The sequence below is a fragment of the Balaenoptera ricei genome, chromosome 5, assembly GCF_028023285.1.
Source record: "Balaenoptera ricei isolate mBalRic1 chromosome 5, mBalRic1.hap2, whole genome shotgun sequence".
NCBI lineage: Eukaryota > Metazoa > Chordata > Mammalia > Artiodactyla > Balaenopteridae > Balaenoptera > Balaenoptera ricei.
Genome location: NC_082643.1, coordinates 5462789 through 5488305, shown reverse-complemented (window position 1 = coordinate 5488305; position 25517 = coordinate 5462789). Strand labels below are relative to the sequence as shown.

Here is a 25517-nt window from a genome sequence, read left to right as displayed (position 1 = left end):
CATTCATATAGGCCAGTTCTTCCGGGTCTTTGTTCACATTTGGCCAATTATCTTGTTTCTTTTTTCACACCTGACTCGTCTTAGGACCCTCCCCAAGATGCGCGTGCAACAATTTTCTAAGATGGATCCCACCGCAGAGGGCTGTGTGTGCATGTCCACACTTATTATGGGGTGTAGCCCCCTCCCTTTTTGACCCCCAAGGAGCTTTCCTGTGCATGTGCAGTTGGGGAAGTTTTCCTTGACCTCAGGGTGGGCACCTCATCTCTTTACTTCAGCAGAGCTCAGCTTCTGCCACTGGCTTTGTCCTTGGCGTGTCTGGGTGAGAACAAAGCTTCAGTGTTACTCCACTTGACAAACACCAGCTGTCCAGCCCAGAGGCCCATCTATCTCCTACCTCATGATGACTAAGTTTTATGTGTATGTAGACTTATAAAACTGTATTTTCTTGTGCTTTTGTGGTTTGAATTCACATCAACAGCACTGCTTTTGTTCTCATTCTATTGATTAATTTTTCACTCAGTACTCTATTTTTAAGATCTTTCCATGCCATTTGATTATTGCTTCTATCTGTTGAATCCCCAGTCTTTACAAATCAGTTCTCCTAGTGATCACCACATCAATTGCCACCAATACCTTTTACCACAAACAATGCTGTGATGGTCATCCTCCCACCCTATTCCTTTAAGGAACTTATGAGAATTTCTAAGCATTTATAATGTGTGGTTTGCAGGGGATTATTCCTACTTTATTGCTCTGGTCTCACGCAAACAGTAGTGTGTCTTTTGTAATTTTATTTTTTCTTGAATTTTTTTTTTCTAATATACAAAACATTTATTCCCTAAATATACAATATAATTTATCTGCTAAAGTATTTGGGTCTTGGTATTTGGAAAGATAGATTTTTCTTGGCAATTTCAGGCATTTCTGTTGTTTTGTTTTGTTTTTGTGTTGTTTTTTAAGATTTTACTTACCTATGCATGTTTTCTTTTTTCTTCTTATGCCATTTTGATATTTTGTACCTTTTCAGAAATATATCATTTACATCATTTACATTTACAAGATTATTAGATAAGACTTTTAGAATATAGTGCTTAAATACCCTTTACATTAAATGCCTGTTGTCTGTATGTCCAACTTTTTTCATACCACATTTTCTTTACATTCTATCTGTACTTTTTAAATCAGTCTTGCAAAAGGTTTGTCTTATTAATCTTAACAAAATGAAAGTCCCAGTTTAAACTTTGTTTATATTCTTCATTTCTTTTTGTTCTCTATTTCCTTGATACCTATCCTTTTTGTTTATTTTTGTTTATGTTGTTACTATCTTTTAATCTCTTAAGTTGAATGCATAGTTTGAATTTTCTAAACTTTCTTGTTCCCTGATAATTAAAGCTATAAATTTCCCATGAAAGTTGTTTTTGTAGAGCTCCATGAATTTTGTCATGCAGTGCTTTCCTTTGCTTCAATCTAAATATGTCAGAATTACTTTATGGTTTCTTTTTTAATCAAAGGATTGTTTAGTAATCCATTACTTAGTTTCTGGATATAGGGTGCTAATTTCGGCATCATTTTGTTACTATTCTAACATTACTGAATATTATTTGATAAAATTATATGTATAATTTTCCTAATGGTTTTAATGAAGTTCCCTTTATGGCCTAATATACATTCAGTTATTATAAATGTTACATATGTGCTTTAAACAATACATTTTTTTCTTCATTGAGTATAGGATTCTTTACCTAATAGCTTGAGCTGATTCTCTTTAGAATTCATAGCTCAGATTACTCTTTGCTTGAATTTTCAGTTTCTGAGAGGTTGTTAAAAACCACAACACCACTTGTAGGTTTATTTGTAGATATATCTACTTATATTTCTATTGAATCATTATTTAATATAATTAATTTATATATTAATTCAGTTTAAGTCTATTAGATGAATGTATGTTGGTGATGGTTATATCTTCTTATTTTATGCTTCTTATTAAGACTATATTTTCTCTCTAATTCCTTCACCATGTTTGCATATTTTTTACCTACATTTTATCTCAGATTCGAGTATTGCTATGCCAAATATCTTTGTTCTTATTTGGAATAGATAGATAGATTGATTGATATAGATATACATTTCTGTTCTTTTAAGTGCTTCTTGAAGACAACATGTTGATAGATCTTATTTTTTGACCCATCAGAGTTTTAAATGGTGAATTTAAACTGTTTTTAATAACTATTATTACTCTTACATTTGGTTTTGTTTTCAACATCTTCCATTTATATTTCATATGTGTTTTACTGTACTTTTATGTTCTATTTGTCTTGTTTTTTCCTTTCATTGTATAGGTATAATTTCCTTTAATTGGTTTAAATGTTATAGTTTGGTTTTCTCATTATCATATAAAATCTATACTTAAAACTCAGGTTTATATTCTATTTATGATTTATTAACTTCCTTAACATTTATATCTACCCATAGAACAACACATATTTCACTTAGGTTAGACTTAAATCCCTTTGTATTCTACTGTCTGTCCTCCCAAAACAGAACAAGTTGATAGTCTACATCTGTGCCTTTACCTAATATGCAACTAGTTTTCTTTTCTTTTTCTTTTTTTGTCCTTGTTATTTAGGCAATTATATACTTGTTGTCATGAAGTTATTTCCTTGTCAAATTCTTCTGGAGTCTTTTTTCTCATCTTAATGAAATATTTTCTCAAAGAGTGACTTTCAAAGTGAAAGGGGAAAAAGTCACACTGCAACAGTGAAGAACTCTGCTGAATTATTGACAGCCCAAAATATTGAAACCCTATTTATTTTTTCCACCCTTATGCCTAAAGATATTTTATTATGAACTCACATATAAATGTTAAAAAATAAATTTTAGTAATTTAAACATTTCATTGTCTTATTATAAGTATGTTGCTATTGAGAAGTCTGATGTCAATATAATTCTTTTTTTATTGTAATTTACTCTTCCTTTCTGGAATTTAAATATATATGTACAGTATATGTAATATATACATATATTATACATATGTCACTGATCTCTTTATATTTCACTCTATGCAAGTGGTTATAATTTGTTTTCTTATATCTTAATTGATACATTATAAACTCTTTTGATTCTAGATTAATTACATAGTGTGGATAATGTACTTCCACTATTTCTTCTACTCTTTCTTACTTCCGTTTTTAGGTTTCTATTTTCCTGGAATCCCTATTAACAGTTGAAGGCACTACTAATTAGAAGCCTCGTATCATGTAACGTCACTGACTTCTTTTCTAACACTCTTTCCAGGATTCTTTGTCTTATCTCACTTATACTTTGCTAATCATTCTGCTTCATTCTTCCTGCAATTTATTTCATTTCTCATTTTATTGTTTCAACTATTATACTGTTCATGATTAATATTTCTACTTAGTTTTTATCTATGATAACTTGTTCTCATTTCATTTACTAAAACATTTTCTTAAATATGCCCATCATGCTTATTTTAAAATTATAATTATCTCCCATGGTTTATGTTGTCTATTTGCCTTTATCTTCTAGTAATTGCATTAAGATGCCTAGATGTTTTGATCTGCAAAATCATGTTTAGGCACTGCTCCCTGTTAATCCTGATTTGATTCAAAAGAGAGTAAGAGACTGCAGTGTTAAAATCCTTAGAAACCAAAGAAACATCTCTGATCTTTCCAGTACTACAAATGTTCCATGAACTCCTGTACTGAGAAGTTTACCTTTCAACCCTTTGAAAGGAACAGTGTTGTGAAGCTGTAATGCCCTTAGATTGTAATCCATAAATCCTTGTGATCTTGAAATACAGTAGGTAGAGAAATACATGAGCAAGAATATATAATCAGCCAGCTTACTCCAGCTGGGGGCTTGAGCTGCACTGAAAGTATTCTGTTGAAACCCATAAAAGGTGTGAAAAGAAAATAATATGCTTAAAAAGATATTGCTGTGGTTTATGTCAAAGAGTGTTTTTCCTATGTTTTCCTCTAAGAGTTTTATAGTGTCTGGTCTTACATTTAGATCTTTAATCCATTTGGAGTTTATTTTTGTGTATGGTGTTAGGTAGTGTTCTAATTTCATTCTTTTACATGTAGCTGTCCAGTTTTCCCAGCACCACTTATTGAAGAGGCTGTCTTTTCTCCATTGTGTGTTCTTGCCTGCTTTGTCATAAATTAGGTGACATATGTGCATGGGTTTATCTCTGGGCTTTCTATCCTGTACCATTGATCTATGTTTCTGTTTTTGTACCAGTACCATACTGTCTTGATTACTGTAGCTTTGTAGTATAGTTTCAAGTCAGGGAGCCTGATTCCTCCAGCTCCGTTTTTCTTTCTCAAGATTGCTTTGGCAGGAAGAGATATGGGGATATATGTATATGTTTAGCTGATTCACTTTGTTGTAAAGCAGAAACTAACACACGACTGTAAAGCAATTATACTCCAATAAAGATGTGTAAAAAAAAAAAGATTGCTTTGGCTATTCAGGGTCTTTTCTGTTTCCATACAAATTGTAAAATTTTTTATTCTAATTCTGTGAAGAATGCCATTGGTAGTTTGATAGGGATTGCATTGAATCTATAGATTTCTTTGGATAGTATAGTCGTTTTCACAATATTGATTCTTCCAATCCAAGAACATGGTATATTTCTCCATCTGTTTATGTCATCTTTGATTTCTTTCATGAGTGTTTTATAGTTTTCTCAGTACAAGTCTTTTGCTTCCTTAGGTAGCTTTATTCCTAGGTATTTTATTCTTTTTGTTATGATGGTAAATAGGATTATTTCTCCTTCTGATTTTTCGTTGTTAGTGTATAGGGATGCCAGAGATTTCTGTGCATTAATTTTGTATCCTGCAACCTTACCAAATTCATTGATTAGTTCTAGTAGTTTTCTGGTGGCATTTTTAGGATATTCTATATATAGTGTCAAGTCATCTGCAAACAGTGACTGTTTTACTTCTTCTTTTCCAATTTGTATTCCTTTTATTTCTTTTTTCTCTGATTGCCGTGGGTAAGGCTTCCAAAACTATGCTGAATAAGAGTGGTGAGAGTAGACACCCTTATCTTTTTCCTGACAAGTATTAGTGGAAATACTTTCAGTTTTTGATCATTGAGTATGATTTTTTCTGTGGGTTTGTCATATATGGCCTTTATTATGTTGAGGTAGGTTCCCTCTATGCCCATTTCTGGAGAGTTTTTTTAATCATAAATGGGTGTTGAATTTTGTCAAAAGCTTTTTCTGCCTCTATTGAGAGGATCATATGGTTTTTATTCCTTAATTTATTAATGTGGTGTATCACATTGATTAATTTGCATATATCGAAAATCCTTGCATCCCTCGGATAAATCTCACTTGGTCATGGTGTATGATCCTTTTAATATGTTGTTGGATTCTGTTTGCTAGTATTTGTTCAGGATTATTGTATCTATGTTCATCAGTGTTATTGGTCTATAATTTTCTTTTTTGTGATATCTTTTTCTGGTTTTGGTATCAGGGTGATGGTGGCTTCGTAGAATGAATTTGGGAGTGTTTCTCCCTCTTCAATTTTTTGGAAGAGTTTGAGAAGAATCGGTTTTAGCTCTTCTCTACATGTGTGATAAATTTCACCTCTGAAGCCATCTGGTCCTGGACTTTTGTTTGTTGGAAGATTTTTAATTACAGTTTCAATTTCATTACTTGTGATAGGTCTGTTTATATTTTCTAATTCTTCCTGGTTCAGTCTTGGACAATTACACCTCACCAAGAATCTGTCCATTTCTTCATCGCTGTCCATTTTATTGGCATATAGCTGTTTGTAGTAGTCTCTTATAATCCTTTGTATTTCTATGGTGTCAGTTGTGATTTCTCCTTTTTCATTTCTAATTGTATTGATTTGTATCCTCTTCCTTTTTTTCTTGATGAGTCTGGCTAAGGGTTTATCAATTTTGTTTATCTTCTCAAAGAACCAGCTTTTAGTTTTATTGATCTTTGTTATTGTTTACTTTGTTTCTATTTCATTTATTTCTGCTCTGATCTTTATGATTTCTTTCCTTCTATTGACTTTGGGTTTTCTTTGTTCTTCTTTCTCTAGTTGCTTTAGGTGTAAGGTTAGACTGTTTATTTGAGATTTTTCTTGTGTCTTGAGGTGAGATTGAATTGCTATAAACTTCCATCTTAGAGCTGCTTTTGCTGCATCCCATAGGTTTGGGGTTGTTGTGTTTTCATTGTCATTTGTTTCTATGTACTTTTTAATTTCTTCTTTGATTTCTTCAGTGATCTCTTGGTTATTTAGTAGCACACTGTTTAGCCTCCACGTATTTGTGGTTTTTACAGGGTTTTTTTCCTGTAATTGATTTCCAATCTCATAACACTGTGGTCAGAAAAGATGCTTGATACAATTTCAATTTTCTTCAATTTTCCAGGGCTTGATTTGTGGCCCAAGGTGTGATCTACCCTGGAGACTGTTCCATGTGCCCTTGAAAAGAAAGTGTATTCTGCCACTTTCGGGTGGAATGTTCTATAAATATCAATTAAATCTGTCTGGTCTATTGTGTCTTTTAAAGCTTGTGTTTCCTTATTTATTTTGTTTGGATGATCTGTCCATTGGTGTAAGTGGGTTGTTAAAGTCCCCTACTATTATTGCATTACTGTTAATTTCCTATTTCATGGCTGTTAGCATTTGCCTTATGTATTGAGGTACTCCTATGTTGAGTGCATAAACAATTTTAATTGTTATATCTTCTTCTTGGATTGATCCCTTGATCATTATGTAGTGTCCTTCCTTATCTCTTAAAAGAGTCTTTATTTTAAAGTCTATTTTATCTGATATGAGTATTGATACTCCAGCTTTCTTTTGATTTCCATTTGCATGGAATATCTTTTTCCACCCCCTCACTTTCAGTCTGTATGTGTCCCTCGGTCTGAAGTGCGTCTCTTGTAGACAGCATATATATGGGTCTTGTTTTTGTATCCATTCAGCCAGTATGTGTCTTTTGGCTGGGGGATTTAATCCATTTACATTCAAGGTTATTATTGATATATATGCTCCTATTACCATTTTCTTAATTGTTTTGGGTTTGTTTTTGTGTGTCTTTTTCTTCTCTTGTGTTTCCTGCCTAGAGAAGTTTCTTTAGCATTTGTTGTAAAGCTGGTTTGGTGTTACTGAATTCTCTTAGCTTTTGCTTGTCTGTAAAGCTTTTGATTTCTCCATCGAATCTGAATGAGATCCTTGCTGGTTAGAGTAATCTTGGTTGTAGGTTTTTCTCTTTCATAACTTTAAGTATATCCTGCCACTCCCTTCTAGCCTGCAGAGTTTCTGCTGAAAAATCAGCTGACAACCTTATGGGGATTCTTTGTATATTATTTTTTTGTGTTTCCCTTGCCACTTTTAATATTTTTTCTTTGAATTTAATTTTTGTTAGCTTGATTAATATGTGTTTTGGTGTGTTTCTCCTAGGATTTATTCTGTATAGGACTCTCTTTGCTTCCTGGACTTGGATGACAATTTCCTTTCTCATGTTGGGGAAGTAGTGGGAAGCAACAGCAGAGCACAGGGAGATCAGCTCAGTGCTTTGAGATGACCTAGAGAGGTGGGATAGGGAGGGTGGGAGGGAGGCTCATGAAGGAGGGGATATGGGGATATATGTATGCATATGGCTGATTCACTTTGTTGTACAACAGATACTAACACAGTATTGTGAAGTAATTATACTCCAATAAAGATCGATTAAAAAAAAAAGAAAGAAAATAACATGCTTATAGATTCAATAAGGTTTTAATTGTCAGATTTAAATATGTATGTGTATACTACTAAATGCATTTCCTAAAGGGGGTGAAAACAATATTAACAGCAGTGGGTAGATCAGATGAATTACTGACCACCCAAATTGTATCTTGTCTGTAATATGTTATTGAATGTCATCTGTAACCTATCCTGGGATTTTACTTTTTTTTATATCTGCATATGTTTCAGTCCTTAGTGTATATTGTAAGTTTTTTGAGGGAAGAGACTTTGACAACGATTGTAAACAGTAGGTTCTAGATGGAGGGCTAGAGGTAGTCTCCCCCAGGAACACAACAAAACCAATAAATAACAACTGCAAACTGATGAAAGTAGCTCTGGGAAAGTTCTGGATCATAATAAAGGGCAGCAGAAATCCTGTGAAGCTAAAAAATCTCAGGATCACTGCACAGAAAAACATAGGGAACATTTTACCTGAATCATCCTTTACCCCATTCCAGAGCAGCTCAGCACCAAGAGGTATCCCTTGGAGGTATTTTATCCCATGCAAGCCTCACTGCCATGGATGTTTGCAGCCTTTGCTACTGAAGACCTCCACAGTCTTCACGAACACTAAACCCAGCTGATGGAGCTGCCCAGAGTTCCTGCCTCTTCATCTCCTCTGGCACTAGAGATGTCTGTAGTGAAACCTACACACAGGGGCCCCACTCACTGCCTCACTGCTTTGCCCTGCTCTCCAGGATTGGAACACCACAGTGCCCCACTATCTATAGGACCAGAGCTGCTGCTGCTCTGCCCCCACCCGCTGCCCAAGTTCTAAGTCAAGGCTTTGATCCACCATCACTGTGGCTGCACTGTTGTAGCTCTGTGTGGCCACTGGGCTTCTAAGTTGCAACTTTGTCCCACCATCACTGGGTCCAAGCTGCTGCTGTTCTGTGACTGCCCCAGGTCATGTTTCAGCTTTGACCCACCATCACCAGGCTGCACTGCTACGGATCTGTGCCCAGAGTTCTAAGTTGTGACTTTGACTTGCTTGCTATCACTGGCGCTGAGTTGCTGCTGTTTTGCAATCCCTCCTGGGACTAGAGTCAGGACTTTGATCCTCCACCCTAAGAGCATGCAGCTACTGCACTCTATCAACCCAGGGCCTTGCTACTGCTGCATCCTCTCCCATCCTCTGCAGCCTGAGTCACTGCAGTGAGCCCCAGAGACCCAGACCCGAGTTCCATAGGAGATTTTCACACTCCTGCAACTCAGACACTGACACCACCACTGCTGCAAGTGCATCTGTGCCCCAGGATCCAGGCACTGTGGAAGTTCAATGTGCACCTGATCCCAGGGTCCTGGCTCCACTGCTATTCTGAGAGTAATGTGTCAGACCTGGCACCAAGAGGGATCTCTTGGTGAGAACATCCTCCAACAGGCAAAAAAGAATAGAAGGACTCTAACAGCCTTCACCTCTGCGGACTGCAATAGCTCTAGCTGCCACAGCCACTCACAGAACCTCTGTAGTCTCAGCCACAGAAGACCACCCACTCTCTTTGCCAACATTAACCTAGACTGATGGAGTTTCATGTGACCTCCCTGGAACCAAAGACACTGCACCTCACCCAGCCAGCACTCTTGTAGATACCTTCAGGTGAAAATATTTCCACATTAAATCCAGTCTGAAAAGTCTGGAAGAGATGACTGCTCCATCAAATAAGCAGACATCAATGTAAGGCCAATAGAAACATGAAAAAGCAAGGAAACATGACACCACCAAAGGCACACAGTAATTTTCCAGTAACTGACCTCAGATAAATGGAGATCTGCAAGATACCTAAAAACTGATTCAAAATAATTATTTTAAGGAAAACTCAGTGAGATTTAAGGGAACACAGACAAAGGAGTCAATGAACTAGTAAAATAATGCATGAACAAAACGAGAAGTTCAACACAGAGATAGAAATCATAAAAAAAAGAACTGACCACGGCATGTGGGATCTTCCCAGACCAGGGCCACGGAGCAGCTGGGCCCCTGAGCCACAATTACTGAGCCTGCACGTCTGGAGCCTGTACTCCACAACAAGAGAGGCTACGATAGTGAGAGGCCCACGCACCGTGATGAAGAGTGGCCCCCGCTTGCCACAACTAGAGGAAGCCCTCGCACAGAAACGAAGACCCAACACAGCCATAAATGAATAAATAAATAAATTAATTAAATAAAAAAAAAAAAAAAGAACTGACCAGACATCTGGAGCTGAAAACAAAACAAAAGAAAACAAAACAGTGACTAAAAATGAAAAAGGAAACAGAGAGCTTAAATACCAGGCTCTATCAAGCATTAGAAAAGAATATGTGAATTTGAAGACAGATCTCTTGATATTATTGAATCAGATGAGGAAAAAAATAAGAATGAAAAAGAGTGAAGAAAGTTTAGGTGAATTATGGGACACCATTAAGAAAAACAATATTTGTATTATGGAAGTCCCAGAAGGAAAAGGGAGAGGGAGAAAAGGACGGAAAACTTATTTAAAGAAATATGGCTGAAAGCTTTCCAGATCTGGGAAGAGATACAGCCATCCAGGTACATGAAGGTCAAACATCCCCAAATAGATTCAACCCAGAGATCTTCACCAAGACACGTTATAATAAAACCCTCAAAAATCAAACACGGAGAAAGAATTTTGAAAGCAGTAAGAGAAAAAAAAAGACTCATCAAATACAAGGGAACCCCAAAGAGAAAGGCTATCATCTGATTCCTCAACAGAAACCTTGCAATCCCATTTACAATAGCATCAAAAACAATAAACTTAACCAAGGAAGTGAAACACCTATGCACTGAAAACTATGAGATATAGATGAAAGAAATTGAAGAAGATACAAATAAATGGAAAGACACCCCACGTTCTTGAATTAGAAGAATTAATATTGTGAAAATGTCCATATTACCCAATGAGATAACAGATTCAATACCTGTAATTCCAATGACATTTTTCACCAATGGAAAAAAAAAATCTATCCTGACATTTGAATGAAACCATGAAAAACCCCAAAGAGCCATAACGATCTGGAGAAGAAAGAACAAAGCAGGAGGCTTCACACCTAATTTCAAACTATATTTCAAACTTAGGTAATCAAAACAATATGGTACTGACATAAAAGGAAGCACGTAGACCAGTGGAACAGAATCAAGAGCCCATTAATCAACAACACATACAAGGTCAGCTAATTTTTGACAAGGGCACCCAGAACATGCAATGGGAAAAGGATAGCCTCTTCAGTAAATGGTGCTAGGAAAACTGGGTATCCACATGCAGAAGATTAAAACTGGAGCTCCATCTTACAGCACTCATAAAAATTAACTCAAAATGGATTAAAGACCTACTTGTAAGATCTGAAACAGTAAAACTACTGGAAGAAAACATAGGAAAAAAATATTTATTTTTTGGAAATGACTCCAAATCATAAGCAACAAAAGCAAAAATAAACAAGTGGGACTACATCAAACAAAAAACCTTCAGCAGAGCAAAGGAAACAATCAATAAATTAAAAGACAACCTACAGAATGAGAGAAAATATTTGCAAATCATATATCTGATAAATGGTTAGTTTAAAATATAAATAACTTATACAACTCAATAACAAAAAAGCAAATAATCCAATTAAAAATAGGAAAAATAGCTAAATAGACATTTTTCCAAAGAATATATCCAAATGGCTAACTAAAACATAAACATGTGCTCAACATCACTAATCATCAGGGAAACACAAATCAAAAGTGCAATGAGATATCATCTCACAACCTGTTATAATGGCTACTATCAAAAAGACAAAAGATAACAAGTGTTTAAGAAGATGTGGGAAAAAGGGAACCCTAGTGCACTATCGACGGGAATGTAAATTGTTACAGATATTATAGAAAACGGTAGAGTTTTTCCTCAGAAAAATTAAGATAAATGTACCGTATGATCCAGAATTCCCACTTCTGGGTATATATCTGAAGGAAAAGAAATTACTATCTGGAAGAGATATCTGCACCCTTATGTTCTTTTAGCATTAGACAATAGCCAGCACATGGAAGCAACCTAAGTGTCAATGGACAGATGAATAGATATTGAAAATGAGGTATTATTCAGCCATTAAAAAATGGAAATACTGCCATTTGGGACAACACTAATGAAACTGGAGATCATTATGCTAAGTGAAATAAGCCAGATGGAGAAAGACACATGCTGTATAGTATCACCAATATGTGGAATATTTTTTAAAAGTCAATTTCATAGAAACAAAGAATAGAATGATGGTTGCAAGTGTTGAGGGGAAGGGAAATGGGGTGATGCAGGTCAAAGGGTACAAAAAGAAGTCATAAGAAGTTACAAGAAGAATAAGTCTGACGGTCTAAGCATATAGTACATTGACTATATTTAATAATAACAACCCCATATTGTATGCAGTGGTCTCTCCATATCTGCAGATGTGGAGCCCATGGATATGGAGGGCCAACTCTACTATGCCATTTTATGTAAGAAACTTGAGCACACATGGATTCTGGTATCCATGGAGGTCCTGAACCCAATCTCTGCAGATACCAACTAATGACTGTACATGAAAGTTGCTGAGAGATCTTAAACATTCTCACCACACCCAAAAAGAATTGACCATGTAATATGATGCATGTGTTAATTATCTTGATTTTGGTAATCATTCCACACTGTGTGTGTTTTTGAAAATATTTATAATACCATCCGGTTGTATACCTAAATATATACAATTATTGTTGTCAGTTATTCCTCAATAAAGTTGAAAAAAATAAACAATTATAAACATAATGCCATAGGTCTCACTTACCTTTTGGTGAAAATTAAGCTGATATTACAATAGCTGTTACCACCTACCTGGCTAACCATGAATGAAAATCCTATCAAATATTCTTCTACCTATTCTAGGAAGACCCCAGTTGGGCAGCTCATCTTTTTATAAGGGCAGTTTAACTCAGGTTTGGGCTCAGGTCTCATGTAATCATATTTGCTTGAAAATACTTCTGTACATGTAATGGTCATCACCTCCTAGAGAACTGCATGAACTTACAGTTTGAAAATGCAAGTAGGGGAAGCTAGACTGTGACTTTTGGTCACCTCAGATGAGATAATATATGTAAACGACTTAAAAATTGCTTGCCACCTAGTTAAACTGATATGAGTGTTTTAATCTCCCCGCTTCTCCTCCTCCTCCTCCTATCCCTCCTCTTCCTCTCCATCTCCTTCTCCTCCTCCTCCTACTAATTCTCCTTCTTCTACTGGCATTCCTCAAGCCTCAATCTTCTTTTCACTGACACTTGCAAATGGTCTCTCTGCCTATTGGGAGGCAACTGGTGTGTAGATGCTTAGACTCCATGCTACTGACCACTGTTGTTCTTACCTTCCTCACAACGCCCCATGGTTACCTGTGCCAAGAGTATCTCATATGAGGTTGGGTTACCTGGGATACCTGGCTATAAGTATTTATAGTTTCTGCATTGCAGGATATAGTTTATTGACAAAGTATATTCTCAATAATAAATGGTAGTTATTAATTGGCAGTCTTTCTAAGTTTTATATTGCTATCCATCAATCCAATAACAAGTTCTCTATCTTTTTTCCTTAAAATCCCATAAAAATATCAAATATAATATGAACCTAAAATAAGAAGCAACTACAATTTTTTTTAACTTTTTATTTTATATTGGAGTATAGTTGATTTACAATGTTGTGTTAGTTTCAGGTGTACAGCAAAATGATTCAGTTATATATATCTAGTCTTTGACTTTGGAATTAATGACATCACACCAACAAATTAAGCCAAAAGAGAAACAGCTGTAGATTGACAGTCTATAGCTTTTATAGCTTGTACTTTGAATGTCTATATAGAGCTAGATCTCTCTCTCTCATATATATATATATATATATATATATATATATAATATATATATAATATATATATCATAGCAAATATTTTATCAAATTTTAACATATGTTAAACATATGTTATATGTTAGACTATTAACATCAAATTTAACATATGTTATATGTTTGTTAGACTATTAATATATCTTATGACATTTCTTTAAAAAATTATGAAAATTACTTTCATGTCATAAAAAGCTGAAAATTACTAGTTACCCAACTGTATTTAATGTTTACCGTACCAACTCTGCACTACCACAAACATTGTCTGCAGTTTTGCAGTCTTACCGTGCAGCCTCATGGATCCTTAACTTCTTTCGTGCTATGTTTTCTGCACAGAATCTTCTCCTTCCCTTTGCGGTAGAGATCAGCTACAGCAATTATTCTTAATTAATAATTCTGTAATTATTCTTACAACCTCTTCTTCTCTCTGTGTATCCCTAGTTCTCCACACTCACAAAGCTTCCCTTCACCTGCCTCAGTTAAGACAGAATGCATTGCTCCCTTGACCTTTCCCTCTAGATTTTATGCACAATTACACTATTGAATGTCACGTTTTATTTCACAGGTTGTGTTTTACCTGTTTCTTCTTCACTAGGCTGTTAAATTCTAGAGTTCAGACACTATATTAAGAATGGTGTCCACTCTCTTGTAGATACTCTTCTAGACACTGTGGATATACAAGTTAAGACTCCAGTAACGGGAACATATCATGTGAAAATAAATATACTCCAGTAACGGGAACATATCATGTGCAAATAAATACATATTATCCCAGGAAGTGGTAACTTCTCTGAGAAATGAACAAAAAGTTAAGAAAATCAAATAGTAATGGGGGTGTTGTTTTAGAAAGAATGGATAGGGATTGGGGCTTGTTGCAAGGTGGTATTAAATCAGAAACATGTGGAATCTAGAAAAATGGTACAGATGATCTTATTCGCAAAGCAGAAATAGAGTTACAGACATAGAGAAAAAACGTATGGACACCAAGGGGGTAAAGGGAGGTTGGGATGATTTGGGACATTGGGATTGGCATATATACACTATTGATACTATGTATAAAACAGATAACTAATAAGAACCTACTGTATAGCACAGGGAACTCTACTCAATGCTCTGCGATGACCTAAATGGGAAGGAAATCCAAAAAAGAGGGGATGTATGTATACATATAGCTGATTGACTTTGCTGTACAGTAGAAACTAATCCAACATTGTAAAGCAACTATATCCAATAAAAATTAATTTAAAAAACTTAAAAAAGTAAATCAGAAACATGGCTTAAATTCCAAAGGGAACAATCTTAAATAAAAGATAAGAAGATTGTGATTCAATGTAGTAAGACTGAAAATTCACCATTACAGTTTATTAAAAATACATTGATAAACCCAAGATTTAGGAGGCTGTATACACTGCATTATGATTGTGATATCTCTTATTTTCCAGACATTTTATAATTAAATTGCCAGCAACAAAATATGTTTGAGGGAATGTATGTACATATGTGTGTGTGCGTGAGTGTGTGCATTGAAGGCCTGGGGGAGAGAGCTAGTGTGTTCATGGGTATGCATGCATCAGAATGGCATAGAAGAGATTTGTTACAAGACTGTGGTGGACCAGCTCCACTGAAAGTCTTCTATTCCCAATTTCCATGAATTTACAATCTATATTACTGAATAGCTCTAATAAATATCATAAAAACATTTAATATTTCATATTTTTACCACCTAGCACATGGAAATGTTAAACAAATATATATTGAACATGAGTACTCTACTGCAAATTAGCAATTCACAAATTTTGTTTGTTGGTATTTGTCTGGGAAACAATTATTATTTACATCGAGGAGAAGGGAAGAGTTCTGAGAAGGAGTTTAAACTAGGCTGCCTTCTAAAATTAATAAGCTTTATGTATGTTTGCCACCAAAATTTATATTTATATATGCTTCCTTTCCATCCATTGACTGTTTTCACTGTTAGGATCTATTGACCTTTAGTCATGAGTTTAAAATTACATACGTTTACTTGAACTTGTATAGCACTGCTGTGTATATACATAAAGCCACCTTTGGTGAATGATGACATCAATTTACTTCAAGAACAATTGTGGATCATATGAACCAGGAGGAAGATTACTTCATCTAGGACACATCACTTTTGGTTACTACAGACTTCGTTGTATCATTTGTTAATTTTTAAATTTTAAGATAATTGATTCATTGTGGGCTTTATTCAATATGCCTGGAAAACTCTTCCATAAATTTGATTTGTCTTACATCCCATGAGAGAAGTTACTTTTTGCAGCACATGACCAACCTAAACACAGTTTGAATGTGCTTCATTACAAACTATTGGCAAAGAAAAATAAATAAATAAAAATACCTTTTCTCCCTCCTAACTTTAAAAAGGTGAAGTCTATATTCTCTTAGCCTATGCCACCAATTCAACCAAAGGAAACATTATGTTTGAAACAAAGGGGTCTTCTTAAGAAGACAACAACTTTCTAATATTATCATGTTAATTATCTAGGTAGCATGGGCTTACCATAGCTTTTAATTAATGGCCAAATGCAAACTGAGTCACATGGGGCTGAGGAAAAACCATAGCGACCCAGAAATCTTTTCTTCATTACTCTTGTATTAAAGGAGGGAAGACTCTTGCATTTTACACCCTTGATGACCCCTACTTCCTTCATGTATTGATAGTATAGAGTGGTTATTATCATGTGTATTCCAATGAAAGATTAAGTGAGACAGAGAGACAATCTGTTTACTTTTCTAAGGAACCAATTTAATTCTAGCTGCACCTGTTTCATTCTACACCCCTCTGTGTGAGGGGAAGCCTGTGGGATTCCTAATATTGACCAAAGAGCATATAAGGAGTCTCATTATTCTAATATCATACATATGCAATTAAAAAAAAAAAAAAGGGTATCCATGGGTATTACCTGTATAGGCTTCATGCCTTTTCCTTAAAGTGATTTAAGCTTTATAACATGGAATTGGAGGACAATTCACTGATAGTCTGATGATTATAACTCAGTGCTGTTATGATGGACATGATGCACTCAGGATTCAGGTGGTTTCTTCTCTTCCCAGAGAGCATGTGCTTCACAGCCAGAAGGAAGAAACAAGATAAATTATGCTTGAAGTTGTCATAGCCAGATATTTAGTTTTAGTGTTTGATCATAAGACATACATTTTTATGATATAGCCATCATCAGATGTTAATAAATGTCATACCAAAATCCAAATACTAGATAAGAAACATTCTTAATAATATCTTCTAGAGTGATAACATTCTGCCCATTTAAATTCTGCACAGGTTTCTGTGCATTGATGTTATTTGGTTATATCTTAGTTTGCTTAAATATTTTAGGACTGACCACCACATCTCATTTTAAAAATTACTGCTCCCAACTTGACTTAATTTTACCCTGGCTTAGCTATGTTCCACTCATTTTGTTGTATTTTGTTTAATATTTAAGAAATCATATCTTACAATCATGTGTTTCTTCTGAATCCATACTTCTGTCCAGATTGTCTTTGCTAATCTTTAACATACTGTCTGAAAGGATCTGTTTGCCCATTTCTACTATTGAGCTGGATTTCACGTAGTCTATTTATGTAATAAAGATAGCACTTTGGGATTCTTCCAAGAAATGGTGTGGTATGAAGTAAAACATGAATCGTTTGCTTTGATTTAGCTTTGATACGTAGCCAAATATATATTTCTTATTTTAAGACAAGACCACTTTGTCAGAAAACCTTTTGGAAGAATATTAAAATTGAGATATACCAAGAGATTGGCACTTCTTCTATTATGGACAAGACCGAGATTGGCACTTCTTCTATTATGGACAAGACCTAAGTTTTCATAATGTAAGAATGGTTCTCAAAAGTATCATGCAGACAGGGTAAAAAAATTTTCTGATCTCTTAAGACTTATCGCATAATTAAATAATTATAGTTTTCTTCTTAACATTTCCTCATTTAAAAATTAACATTTAAAATATAAAGTAATAGTTTGTAAAATAAAATTGTGGATAATACATATTGCTTAGTGAACAATGCAATATTTTAGTGATAGAAACAATTTGGAACAGTTATTACTTTGAAAATCCTAAATTATACATATATGTGTATACGCACACACACACACACACACACCCACACCCACACACACACACTTACACTGATAAGGTTCTAATACATGTTTAGGAATAAATGGAGTAGTTCATCCCTTTTACCTTCCTACGTTACAAGTCTGTTCCTACTCTTCCCAGTCCATAAAATTAAATTAATCATTAATTTAACTTCTGTAAATGCAGGCTTCTTAAACATTTACCATTTGTAAAATTTTTAAGGATATTTCATTGGTAATTTATAATTACATACAATTGTACAAATAGAGAATTGAGTGTTAAGAAAATAATAAAATAAAATACAATATCGGTGAGTGCTAAGCCTATTTGACTATAGTTAAAATAAGTCACTATATATTTACAATGGCAAAACTCAGTTAAGATTTCAAAAACACCAAGCTGTTTTACTCAACTAACCTCACAAAAACCAGTGCATTTAAAATCTACGCTATCTCCACAAATTTCTGACAAGCCATCCTACTTCACCACTCAGCAGACTTTTCTTCTATTACATAAAGAAAATAAATCATCACAGATTGAACATGTTTAATTCATCATATCAAACCTACAAAACTCCTGCATTTATAACCATGCCTTCCTATGCCCACCGGTTACATTAGAGCAACTGGTTGTCTTTCTAACTAAATTTTGTCCCCACTTATGTTCTGTATCACACCTACTTTTTCAATAACCTTATAAAATTAGTCTAATCATCTCTCCCTTTTATGTTAATCCTCTCCATTTCTACTATGTATCTCCTATCATTTAGACTTTCTCAATTCTCACTTATGTAAATAATATATTATAAATTTATACAAAATAAAACAAAAAGACAAGTGAGCAAAACAAACACTATACCTCTGTGGACCTCCCTTCACTCTTCAGCTACACATCATCCTAGACCTTTCTTTCCCAGCTGTGTTTCACTCATTCCATTTTTACCACTTCATATATTTCTCAGTTACCCTCTCCTTCAATGAATAACTTCAGTTTTACTTCCAAGCCCAAACAACAACAAAAATGTGCTTATTTTTAAATCAGTGATTCCATATATGTCAGTTCATCTGAAGGGCATTGCCTTAGATCTAATTTTGCTAAAGCAGTCATAATAATTCTATACTATTGAAAATTTCCCACTTACATAATATATTCCCTAGTATTCCATGATTCCATGCTCTCCTGTTTGTTCTTCTATAATTTGTCTATCCTTCCATTCTCTTTTGTTGGTTAATTCGACTTTATATTTTTCATATATTGTTTACAATATTCAGTTCTAGATGATTCAACTCTATTATATGTCCTCCAGATGCAGTACTGATGATTTATACATAGGCTGGTGATTTCTAAATTTATGCAACTTGTTAAAATATCTCCCATAAGTTCCAGGTATTTTGACCATCATCCTACTTTGCATCCTCAGAGTGATATTCAAAGTAAAATCAGAGTCAAATGTCAAACCCCTGAAAATATCAGGCTCTTTACTCTTAAGAGACAGAGAAGGATTACTTTAAGTGTCCAAACCACAAGGAAGATGGAGAGATGAAGAAGATGAGAAAGATGATCAAAGAAGTCAGGGAAGATCAGAAGTTTAGTTTTAGACATGATAGGTAGGCTGTTATTAGATAATCAAGTAGAGATGTCAAAAATAAAGCTGAGTCCTCAAGTCCATTCTCTACAACTGCGTCTTTATTCCTGTCCTGCCCCTAGGTTCTTCATAAACATTTCTTTTTTTTCTTTTTAGATTCCACGGGGAGGGGGAAGGGTAAGCTGGGACGAAGTGAGAGAGTTGCATGGACTTATATATACTACCAAACGTAAAATAGGTAGCTAGTGGGAAGCAGCTGCATAGTACAGGGAGATCAGCTCAGTGCTTTGTGACCACCTAAAGGGGTGGGATAGGGAGGGTGGGAGGGAGATGCAAGAGGGAGGAGATATGGGGATATATGTATATGTATAGCTGATTCACTTTGTTATAAAGCAGAAGCTGGCACACCATTGTAAAACAATTATACTCCAATAAAGATGTTAAAAAAATAAATAAGTAAAGCTGAATCTTTGAATCTGAAGTACAATATTGAGGATTAGCTAGTGATATAAATTGAGAGTCCTTAGGAAAATATGGCACTTAAAGCCAGAAGAGTAGAAAAGATCACCAAAAGAATGAGGTGTATAGAAGAAAGATAAGGGCTCAGTGTCTAGGAAACTAGTAGTTACAAATTGAGGGACAAGAAAGGATCAGTACAGGAGATAGAACAGGGGTAGCCAGACAAGAGAAAAATGAACAAAGTGGGACAGTACCAGAAGGCAAGCCAAGAAGGGATAAAAGTGTTTCTTATTTGGCCATCTTCCTTATCTTAGAGGTAATGCCATTCTTCTACTGGCTTAGACACTTGAGATCACCCTTTTAAGCACTGTATCTCGCACCCAACACTTATTCTATCAACAAACCTCTCCAGCTCTAACTGATATTCCAACTCCACTGGCACCACACCTTTCTGAGCCATTATCACCTCCCACCAGGATTCCTGCAATACCTTCTCTACTGGTCCCTCTAATTTTGTCCTTCCCTTGTTCAAACTATTCTCAATAGCCAGAATGATTCTACTGAAATGTGACTCAGATAATGTTAGTCCTCTGAGAAGAAACTCTCAATGTTTTTTTCAGCTCTCTCAGTGCAAAAACCAAAGAAATAACCAGGGACCGCAGTGCTAGTCTCTCTGGCCCTGTTGCCTCCTTGATTGAACTTCCTACAAAACTCCCCTCACTCAGCCTGCCCTGTTACACAGGTCTCCTTGGTATTTTTGACAATGCCAAGACCTCCTGTATCTCAGGAAGTTTGCAGTTGTTTTTCTCTCCTAAAACATGTTTTCCCCAGTTATATCATCTCATCTCACTCAGAATTCTATTCAAAAATTATTTATCATTATACACCTGTGTAAAATTGCAGTCATTCACTACAAAATAACTCCTTTTAGGGTATTTCTTTTTCTAAATATAATTTATTACCATTTATGTAATAATTAGGTTCCAACAGGACATAATTTTTTCATCCTTCATAGTCTTATCACTTGGAGCAGTGTCTGGCACATAGAAGTGATCTATGCAAATTTGTTGAGAGAATGAATGATTAAATGAATGAAAAAATGGCAAAAGATGAGGAGAGAGAGAGACACAGATTTTTCTCTTCCTCAGTACCCACTTGGAAAATTTAAACCAGCTTGACCTAAAATTATGTAAAAATAATGTACTTTTAAAGCAAGTAATTTATATTTATTTATATAATATACATAAATTTGTATTTCATATTTAAATTTTAGTTTAAATGAACAACAAACACTCTAAATTAAAAATACATCAGAACTGAAAAAAAATCAATTAATTAACAAAGGACAGTACATAATTTAATCACAAAGCCTGGATGGGTTAGAATAAGAGACAAAGTTTTAGTCTAATAGGGTCTAATAATACATAGGGTTGGCTGTTTCAGTAAATATACATTTGTCAATATGCATTTTTATTATCATAATATGACTCTGGGATGAGTGCTTGCCGCAAAATAAGTTCTTTATATTTTTTAATGTGTTTAAAAATTTTACCAAAATTTATTAGCATTCATACAATTCTGCAGTTCTCTGTGTATGTGTGAGACATTTTGTTAGAAACATATTTCAAAATTATTTTTAGTTTGAGACCCTGAAACTTTTAGACAGAGTAAACTGTGCTTGAATATGAATTGAGAAGTTATAGAGTGCACAATTTCTACTTAAAAACTTGAAAGCAAGCTAATTCTTCTGGGGTTGCCTGGTAACTAATAAGGAGTATATCAAATTGAAAGACAGGTCTGACTGAAGCAGCTTTGAATAAATAATAGAATTGTTGTCAACTTTAGCCTCAGAGAAGCGAGACAGGGGTGAATTCTAAGCTAAACTGAGGGAAAGACTGTTGAAACATGTCTTGTGTTTTTTTTTTAATTTTTAGTGAATTATCCACATTTGCCTTTAAACCTTTTTTCTCACCAGAATTTTATGATTAACATAGAGACATTGAAAGCAAATTCTGAAGACATCATTGGAATTAAATGGAATGAACCAAGACCTTTTTAGGGCATAATAATTTATTTATTATTTATTAGGCATTTATTTATAAATCCATATTCTTACAATGCATTGGTTTCTTAGAAACATTTATGTCCACTAAGAATGATTACTGCTTTGATAAAAGATTTGACATAAGTATTTTTTAAGTTGAGAATTGTGTTACAGTAACTCCTGGGTATATGTACAAGAAAATATTTTGACAAGTCTTTATTTATAGTGATATTTTATATCAGCCTGTTGATAAAATACTTACAAATTTTGAACTATTTTTGTTTTATTTCCAGCAGGAAAAAAGTCAAGAACGTTCAAGAATCAAAGGTAAGGAGTGACTATTTTATGATCATTATTTTATACATTTGTGTAAGTATAGGAGAAGGAAAAAAAAAAGACCTTGCTACTTTGAAATTATAGCTAAAAATGAGAAAACAATGGGACTTCAAAATCTTCAACATGATTTTAAAACCATTGTGAACCCTTTGGGAATTCCCCAAGGCCATTGAAGATTCTCTATCAAGATTTCCTTTCTTCAGTGGTGCTTTTGGAAACTTCGACACAATTTTCTGTTTATTCCCTGAGTTGTTCTCATTGAATTCCTCCACCAACCATTGTCCATGCACTTGAGGACTCAGGGAAGGGGAAGGGGGAGCTGGAGAGAAGTGAGGGAGTGACATGGACTTGTCTATACTACCAAGTGTAAAATAGATAGCTAGTGGGAAGCAGCCGCATAGCACAGGGAGATCAGCTCAGTACTTTGTGACCACCTAGAGGGGTGGGATAGGGAAGGTGGGAGGGAGACGCAAGAGGGAGGAGATATGTGGATATATGTGTATGTATAGCTGATTCACTTTGTTATAAAGCAGAAACTAATACATGATTGTAAAGCAATTATACTCCAATAAAGATGTTTAAAAATAAATAAATAAACTAGAAGGAAGAAAATTAAAAAAAAAAAAAAAGAGTTGGTGTTCTGTCACATCTATGATTTAGCAGATGAACCTTTTCAAAATATGTTTTGTAGAAACTGAACTATTTAGTCACTGCTATCTCACTTTATATTCTCTGAAAAAGCAAGAAAATATGTATTTATATATTAAAAGTTGGTGATAGCTTTTTGTATGGCATAGTCAATCCTAGTCAGGCACAGGAAGGTTCTTTACACCACAAAGACAATCTTAAACTTTGAAATGCACTCACTGAGATAATAAATTACCCTAAATAGATTGTAATCCTTCAACAAAATGTTTCCATTAGTGTGTGCTCCTGCTCATCATGATAGAACTTCACAGATTTTTCCAGGGTTAATCCTTCTGGTCTCTCCATTCTTATTCTATGTTTTGGGTATCCTTGCCCACCTATCCCTTCCCCAAGGTGTAGTAGTCCCAAGCCTGACAATGGAGCAAAGCACAATTGCCTTGTTTTGTTTTGTTTTGTTTTTAATTTCTTTTATTGAAGTATAGTTGATTGACTATGTTGTGTTAATTTCTGCTGTACAGCAAAGTGATTCAGTTTTATATACATACATATATATATACATATATATATATATATATGTATATATATATATATATATATACACATTCTTTTTCATTTTCTTTTCCATATAGTTTATCACAGGATATTGAGTATATTTCCCTGTGCTACACTTTAGGAACTTGCTGTTTATCTATTTTGTATGTAGTAGTTTCTATCTGCTAATCCCAAATTCCTGATTTATCCCTTTGCCCACCCCTCTCCCCCTTGGCAACCACAAGTCTGTTCTCTGTGAGTCTGTTTCTTGTTCATAGATAGGTTCATTTGTGCCGTATTTTAGATTCCACATATAAGTGATACCATATGGTATTTTTCTTTCTCTATCTGACTTATTTCACTTAGTATGATAATCTCCAGGTCCATCCATGTTGCTGCAAATTGCATTATTCTTTTTATGGCTGAGTAATATTCCATTATATATATATTCCATTTTATATATATATATATATATATATATATATATATATATATATATATATATATATATATATATATATATCTCACATGTTCTTTATCCATTCATCTGTCGATGAACATTTAGGTTGTTTTCATGTCTTGGCCATTGTAATAGTGCTGCTATTAACATAGGAGTGCATGTATTGTTTTGAATTACAGCTTTGTCCGGATATATGCCCAACCATGGGATTGCCGGATAATACAGCAGCTCTATTTTTAGTTTTTTGAGGAACCTCCACACTATTCTTCATAGTGGCTGCACCAATTTACATCCCCACCAACAGTATAGCAGGATTCCCTTTTCTCCACACCCTCTCCAGCATTTGTTGTTTGTAGTCTTTTTAATGATTTCCATTCTGACCCGTGTTTGGTGGTATCTCATTGTAGCTTTGATTTGCATTTCTCTAATTATTAGCGATGTTGAGCATTTTTCTTGTGCCTGTTGACAATTGTCCTGTTTGATTCCATGCTTTTGGCATAGGAAAATTTTTTTAGAGTTTTTTGGAGTTATACACAAATAAATTTTAAAATATAACTGTGGAGAAAGCTACAAAGATTACATGTATTCCTGAAATGATGAAAGGATTGTTACACTTTTGAGGGTGGCTAGGTCGATGACAGCAGTTTTGCTTACTTAAGTCCAAATATAATCTTCTCTGCACATTTTCACACAACTGACTGACACAAATTTTTCCTTGTTTGGTCATCTGTAAGCATCTATATTACTGAAGAATATGAAAAGACATACTTTTTAAAATATTGCTTGGTATATTTTTATTCAAATGAATTATGTAAAACTGCCCTTTGAGGGATTCCCAAACTATGTTCTTTTTCATCAAACTGAAGTATGTCTTGTTATTTTATATATGAAATTATTACATTTATTTTTCCTCAAAATACTCATATTAACTCAAAGTTTTGTACTTTTGTGTTGCAAAAGGGAATTTCTATTCTAAGAGGTGAAGTGTGATGTTCATTTAAATGATATTTGCATTTTAAGCATACTGAGTGCACATCTTCCTTCTTACGGAGGGGCCCAGTGTTTCAGAATAATCTTAAATCATATTTATAATTCTGTTATAGTTGAAATAAGTTAAGTATAGCTTTCTTTTTGATGCTTTATTGCCTTGCAGTACATAAATTATATCATCTGAAATAGTAGAAATTAGTTTTTTTTCCAGCTATTGACTGGGAACATGTTTTCTTTTTATAATGTAATAAAATTTTCAAGATGATGCTTGCCACTTCTTTCATTGTTATTGGCTGACACATGGTTCAGAACCTTGACATAATGTCTGCTAGACTACTGAATTTTAAGTAGATATAGGGTTGTATCAGGACTTGTTGCCTAGCTCTGCTTAGAGGAACTCTACATTTTTTCTTGAATACTTATGGGAATCATCTTACAATATTATCTTACTGGAACTTATGAATGGTCATTTAAATATTTTTAAATCTATATTAAGCAGAAGAAAATTGTCATAGAAGCAATAGCTTACTCATTATTAAATAACAAAAATTCTGAATAGTAAATACATTTCTTGGTCACTAATAGTTGAAGTGTGAGCTATGGCCTCATTTGATCTTAGCAAACGATTCTCAGCTAGTAATTCTCTGACTTCCTGACTAATTGGTAAC

The 25517-nt window shown here is 34.4% G+C and overlaps 1 protein-coding gene across 3 annotated transcripts in view; it reads left to right on the top strand.

The window, feature by feature from the left end:
• Positions 1-25517, top strand: part of FSTL5 (follistatin like 5) — a 708623-nt gene that overhangs the window by 50411 nt on the left and 632695 nt on the right. For 2 of the 3 annotated variants that reach the window (XM_059923874.1, XM_059923877.1), the window contains exon 2: positions 22181-22211. In XM_059923874.1, the coding sequence (XP_059779857.1) occupies positions 22181-22211 (31 nt within the window). Of the gene's footprint in view, positions 1-22177; positions 22212-25517 lie in introns of all 3 variants that reach the window. The other variant, XM_059923875.1, reaches the window with a different exon arrangement.